This window comes from Primulina huaijiensis, unplaced genomic scaffold, assembly GCF_012295235.1.
Source record: "Primulina huaijiensis isolate GDHJ02 unplaced genomic scaffold, ASM1229523v2 scaffold43353, whole genome shotgun sequence".
NCBI classification, from domain to species: domain Eukaryota; kingdom Viridiplantae; phylum Streptophyta; class Magnoliopsida; order Lamiales; family Gesneriaceae; genus Primulina; species Primulina huaijiensis.
Window position 1 is genome coordinate 1 of NW_027360490.1, and position 6969 is coordinate 6969.

Here is a 6969-nt window from a genome sequence, read left to right on the forward strand (position 1 = left end):
CACTTTTATTTTTATTTTTTTTTATTTCAACAATTCAAATATCAAGTTAGTATATGCAAAACTCATGAAGTTTTACATGAAAAAGGTTGTTCTAATTTATAAACCATCAAAACAAATACAATAAATGTAATAATATATGAAGATAAGATACCCCATTTAGGTCTTAAAGACCTCTCCAGCAGGGAAGTTGCAAAGGACCGATTCCAAAGACCAATGGTCTACGATAATTAATTAACCGGGCCCGAGCTTATTGATTGGACAAACTATGTTAATATTCATCTTTTATTTATTCAAATATTATGTTAAATGAAGTTAAAAATAATTATTATTTTTACCTTTCAAGTTTTTATCACATTATTTATTATTTCATCTTACGAATTATGGATATGATCGAAATGGTGATCATAGCTAGACGGAGGTAATTAGATAGTTGATTTTTTTTTATATTTTCTTTAGAATAAATGTTTAGCATCCGATTTAATGATAAGTATTCGATATCAGGATTGGTACTGTAACTAATATCATGTGTTTGATTTATCGTAAGGGTGAGCATTATATTGGCTTAACCGAATTTTCGTATTATGTTTTGTTAGGAAAGTGATTCAAACATTGTGTTTAGTTGTTGCAAATTTTTTAAAATATTTGAGTTACAACGTCATCGTTATCAATAAATTTTATATATAAAAAAAGATTGTTTATTAGCTATTTTCTGAATCCTCATGTTATGATAAATCGAAAATTTCCCAAAAAACGTACTCTAAGACAAAATATTCAAGCACAGAAAGAACGCTTTTGACCTTGTAAACAGTCAACGTCTTCAGTTTTAATCTCAAATTCACGCGAAGGCGAAGACGAAGACTAGAGAGCTGTCTTCAACAACGTATATTGACAGCTCAAAAACTTGGCTTATTATTCTCACCTCAAAATCTGATTGTGATCCAGGTTTCCAATCTTGAATTAGGTTTCACTTGAAACCCAGAAGGCAAAGAGAAAAATATTTGATTTCTGTCGGTTTCATTGAAGAATTTGCAGAAAATCTTAAGATTTTGTTGTGGTGTTTGATGGGGGATTTAGTGAAGCAGATCTTAGCGAAACCGATTCAGCTAGCGGATCAAGTGATTAAAGTTGCGGAAAATGCGGGGTCGTTCAAGCAGGAATGCTCGGAACTTAAGTCCAAGACCGAGAAGCTAGCTGGGCTCCTCCGGCAGGTGGCGCGTGCCAGCAACGAACTGTACGACCGCCCCGCGCGCCGCATAATCGAGGATACCCAGCAGGCGCTGGAGAAGACCTTGTCCCTTGTCCTGAAATGCAACGGCAATGGCCTGATAAAACGCGTTTTCACTATTATACCCACCGCCGCCTTCCGCAAGATTTCAGCCCAACTGGAAAACTCCATCGGTGACGTGTCTTGGTTCCTCCGCGTCTCCGCTCCGACAGACGATCGCCTCGACGAGTACGTTGGTCTCCCGCCCATCGCCGCCAATGAACCGATCTTATACCTCATATGGGAGCAGATCGCCATGTTGTACACAGGCTCCATCGACGATCGAGCAGACGCCGCGGCTTCACTGGTTTCCTTGGCCCGAGACAACGATCGCTACGGAAAATTGATAATCGAGGAAGGAGGAATCGGACCCTTGTTGAAATTGCTAAAAGATGGAAAAGTAGAAGGCCAGGAGAATGCTGCAAAGGCCATTGGGCTCCTAGGGAAAGATCCAGAAAGCGTGGAACACTTGATACACGCTGGCGTTTGCTCTGTGTTTGTTAAAATCCTCAAAGAAGGTCCCATGAAAGTGCAGGCGGTAGTCGCCTGGGCTACATCGGAACTCGCAGCCCATTACCCCAAATGCCAAGATCTTTTCGCGCAGCACAATATAATACGTTTACTCGTTAGCCATCTAGCTTTCGAGACGGTGGAGGAGCATAGCAAGTATGCGGTCGTCAGCAAGGCCACGTCCGTCCACGCCGCGGTTGTTCTTGCTAGTGGTAATAACAAGAATAGTACTATTACCAGCACTAGTTTTGATGGCAAAGATGGTTTACCGAAGGGCAATCACTCGGAAGATGAAAAGAGTTTGATTCCTCACCCTTCAGGGAACAAACATCCTAATCAAATGCATAATGTGGTTGCGAGTACTATGTCTCTTAAAGCTGGCCATGGGAAGCACAATAACCAACATCATCCCCCGACTCTGTTTTCGGTTTCTGTTTCGAGTAATAAAGCTAGAGAAATGGAGGATCCTGGCACTAAATCTGATATGAAAGAAATGGCAGCAAGAGCCCTCTGGAAACTGGCGAGAGGAAACTCGCCTATTTGTCGAAGCATAACCGAATCAAGAGCTTTATTGTGTTTTGCGGTTCTTTTGGATAAAGGGACTAAAAACGTTCAGTACAATTCGGCTATGGCTTTGATGGAGATCACAGCCGTGGCCGAAGAAGATGCAGACTTAAGAAAAACTGCATTCAAGCCCAATTCGCCGGCTTGTAAAGCCGTGGTTGATCAACTGTTTAGAATCATCGAGAAAGCAGATTCTGAATCTGAACTACTCGTTCCATGTATCAAATCTATTGGGAATTTGGCCAGGACTTTCAGGGCCACTGAAACGAGAATGATAAGCCCTTTAGTGAGTCTTCTCGATGATCCTGGAATCGAGGTTTCGATGGAAACTTGTGTTGCTCTTACAAAGTTTGCTTGTTCCGATAATTATCTGCATGTTGATCATTCTAAAGCTATAATCAGGGCTGGAGGAGCCAAGAATCTGGTTCAGCTTGTGTACTTGGGAGAACAGATCGTGCAGAAACAGGCATTGATTCTTCTTAGTTATACTGCATTGCATGTGCCAGACAGTGAAGAATTCGCACAAACAGAGGTGTTGACTGTGCTCGAATGGGCATCGAAACAAGCGGTTTCGATGCAAGATGGGCACGTTGAGGGGTTGTTAATGGAGGCTATTGGGAAGCTGGAGCTTTATCAGTCAAGAGGAACAAGGGGATTCAATAAAGTCTAATCGATATGTTAGTAGACATTTTTCATGTGATGATGATGATGATGTTCTCTTGATTTTTTTATTTTTTTTTATTTTTTGGCTTTTCATTTTGTTTTCTTCTTTGATTCATCTGGAGTGTATATAGCATTTTTTTGTTGGTGTTCTTTTTAGTACTCTTTGATATATAAATAGCCTTAGTTTGTGGATAACTTGGGATATTTCCACCAAACCTTACCGTGTATTCATTTTTTGTATCTGTCATTCTTTAGTCACTTCGTGAGACATACCTTCCATGGAAATTTACCGAAATAGACTAGCATCGACAAAAGCTATATATTTGATTTATTCGACCCTATTTAAGGATAAAGTTCAAATATTTGATCCAATGATTGTATTAGAATCATCAATGTTTTTGTTTTTATTTTTATTTTTTACGTGTGATTATTCATTGTATAACATGAAAAAATTATAAGATGAAGTAATACTTCCCCGATACTAGTATCAACTTAACTCTATATATGGATCAATTTCCTGCGGATTGAAACTCACCTAGTATCATAGCTTGTGATTAGTTTCGGTATATGGATGGCGAAAATATTAGTAATTTTCAACTTTACCAACTAATTTATTCTTAATAACTTCGAGTCAGTTAATTTTAAACTCCTTTATCCTAGATTCTAAGAGTTGACATTGAACCCAATCAAACCATTTTGAATATTTAAATTTAATCTTATGTAAATTATTGCCACCCAAAATCATCTCATTTTTTCATTTGTAAATATAATCTTCATATAAATGACAGTCACCACTCAATCTCGATTGCACCAACGTGATCGCCTCGAAAGCTAATTGGCATGGGAGAGAGCTATAGATGAACCAACTGCACTGTTCTGATAACTCCCTCAAACCTGTCTACGTTCAGACACGTGATGTAACAACCTATTTGATTCACATCTTCGTTAAGATTCATGACGGCTTGAATTCTTGGAGAGATTTGAGCGGCTTTCAGATTGAATCATCACTCAGCACTGCAAAATAATCAAACTTTGCATCTTACTTTTTCAAATCACCACAAACTCGTGTACTTCTACAATATTTGATCTAGATCAATCAAGGCTCATCAACAGCTCATCAAGGAGCATGTAATAGCTTTCTCTCTCTGAAAACCAAATCAATTAGCACTCTCCATGTATCAGGCTATGGCTCGAACCCCATTTCCACCAATCCAGACAATTGTATCGCAGCATCGTTTACTTTTCCAGCCTTACAAAGATGAACTATTAACTCATTCGATGTACCAAAGTGGGGCAGAAAACCTCTGTGCAACATCAGATCCAGCAACTCCACCTTTCTCCGAATTCACCTTCCTTGCACGAGCAATTTAAAACAATTCGATAGCTAGCCTTATTTAGATAAATACCACCTAAGCATGGTGATAGCGTCATTCAATCTGCTTTCTTCACACAATCCCCGGAGAATTACACTCATTGTAACCACATCTGGCCGGCATTCATTTCTTTTCATCTCTTCAAGCAGCTCAATAGCTTCATCAGTTCTCCTAGCCCTGCAAAAGTAGTTAATTAAGGTAGTATAAACAACAATATCAGGTTTCAGACCAGTACCTTTCAGCTCAACTAAAGTTTCTTTGGCCTCCTTAAGTCTTCCCTCCTGACAAAACCCATTCTTCAAACTTGAATAATTGAATAAATTGGGGCTGCGTCCATTTTTCTTCATGAATTTCATTATTTTCAAGGCTCCATCAGTGGTTATGATTAAAGCCCTTCTGATTTGTAACTTTGGTAAAAAAATCGTAGAGCTCGTTGTGGATCTTTCTCACGCCTTATCAAGTTGATGATAGATTCATGACAATGATGCTTTCTATTCTGTGGGAACTCTTGAGGCACAGGGGTAGTTCCAGATGGCACATTCGCTCGACGTGATATGTTCTCGAGGAATTGGAGAGGAGAGTGGAATTAACTAAAGATGGGAATGTTTCAAGACTGATTGGGATGCAACAAACTTTTCTGGCAATCACGTCCATAGCATCAACATAGCATACTCCTATTAAGGTACATCACCAGCAGGAATTGCTATCTGCTATTCACTGGCACGCACACAAACCTATCATTGGTTTAAAAAAACCAAATGACAATAAATCACCATATGTTTGAAAAAAATAAAAATTTGGGTAGCAGAGACCACATAAACATTTCTATTCAGAACTAGTACCAGTAACCTCTAATAGACAGGAATTAACGCAGTCTAAAGCAAGCGAATTTCATATAATATTGGTTACTTGCATATCAAATCAAAATAACAAGGCATGACGCTTTGCAGCCAATAGAGAATAATTCCAGAAGTTAATTTTCTCATAAACAAGAACATCATTCTTCTTTATCAGTAAAGTGGGAAAAAAAATAAAAATTCTTCTATGGATACGCCGTTCTATGAGTTGTCTACGAGCAACTATCATTACATTAAAATATACAACACATGTCATCCCCAAGTCATTTGGTATTACACAAAAGTAAAACTCCTCATTTCGATCTCAAACCATCTCACTTTCATTTAGTGCAGCGCTAGCAAGTCCAATTCTTATTACTGATGATGACAACTCGTTATTAGGTCGACAATGGATTAGGTAATCCGATGCCCGGGAGGTGAATGTAGATAGGAAACACGAACACTGTAAATGACGGGCACAACGTACATGCAGTAGTTATTGAACAACAATTTTCAATTAAAAAATGAAATTTATTTGGTCAAAATGAACAACAAATAAGAAATTGTACAACATCAACCTTACATGAAGCTCCAATTCAACATATAGCAATTACTTGTAACTCTTCTTCTAAAATTATGGCAAAAAGTCACACGAAAACGAATTTTTTTCATTCAAGCAATTTGTCAAATATCTCAAGTGCATTATAGTTTTGTGAATCCATTTCCGTGAACTCCTGCCAAATCTTACCTTCCATTTCCACCTCTTTGTTCATCAATTTTGCAGCGTCTTTTGCGAGAAACCTTGCTTCTCCCCTTTGAAGAATCAGTCGACAACAGTTATAAATGTTCGTTGTTGTTTTTTGAGTAGATAATCCATATCTTCCGAATAATAAGATTCATTTTAGGGAATGTCTTTGCTATAATGAAAACAAACAAATTTAAACATATTCTATTAGATTAATTTTGTTGTATGACAAGTTTGACAACTTTATGGATTTATATCTTGAAATTCGAATCGATTCGATCCAATCTATATTTACTAGGAAAAATAATTTTTTTGATATAAAAAATATTTTTTTCCATGAGTCAAATCACAGTAAAAAATTGTGTTGATGTTATAATTAATTTATATATATTGTGATTATATTTTACACAAAACACAACACATATATGTTTTTTATTAGTATATATTAAATCATGGAAAAATATAAATGAAGTTACACATATTAATTTTATTTAAAGAATATAAAATAAATTGGGGATGAAAACCATGTATAAAATTTTTTTTGAGTGTTATTTGACTTTTTTTTGATATAAATGACGAGATATTATTCGATTATATATATTTATTTTATTAAATATTTGATTCAAATTTTACAAAATATTTAAATTATTCTATTAGTCATGTGCATTAATTTATCATCATATATTATAAATTATAAAATATGCAACATCTTAACTACGAACCAAACATTAGACGTGAGGGGGTATTTTTTTTTTTTAAATCGATAACTCTTTTTTTAAGAAAATGACCTACTCAAAACGAAATTAATTAAATAACGTCGGTCAAATTTTTTTTTTAAAAAAAATGACCTCCTCCAGCATTTGAAATACACTAGAGGAGGTTATTTTTTTTAAAAAAATTTTATCGACATTATTTAACCAATTTCCGTTATACTGAATACATTTGATTATTTAACCAATTTCCGCGAGACCTGACTGATTCCAAACATTCAGTTTCACAGATATATTTGGAGTC

General features: G+C 36.3%; 1 protein-coding gene across 1 annotated transcript; it reads left to right on the forward strand.

Moving 5' to 3' along the window:
* The first annotated feature begins 781 nt into the window (after positions 1–781).
* LOC140970122 (uncharacterized) lies at positions 782–3196 on the forward strand. Its single transcript, XM_073431713.1, has one exon. It carries the CDS (start codon positions 1062–1064, stop codon positions 3006–3008), a length of 1947 nt encoding a protein of 648 aa, XP_073287814.1. The 5' UTR covers positions 782–1061; the 3' UTR covers positions 3009–3196.
* The last annotated feature ends 3773 nt before the right edge of the window (positions 3197–6969 follow it).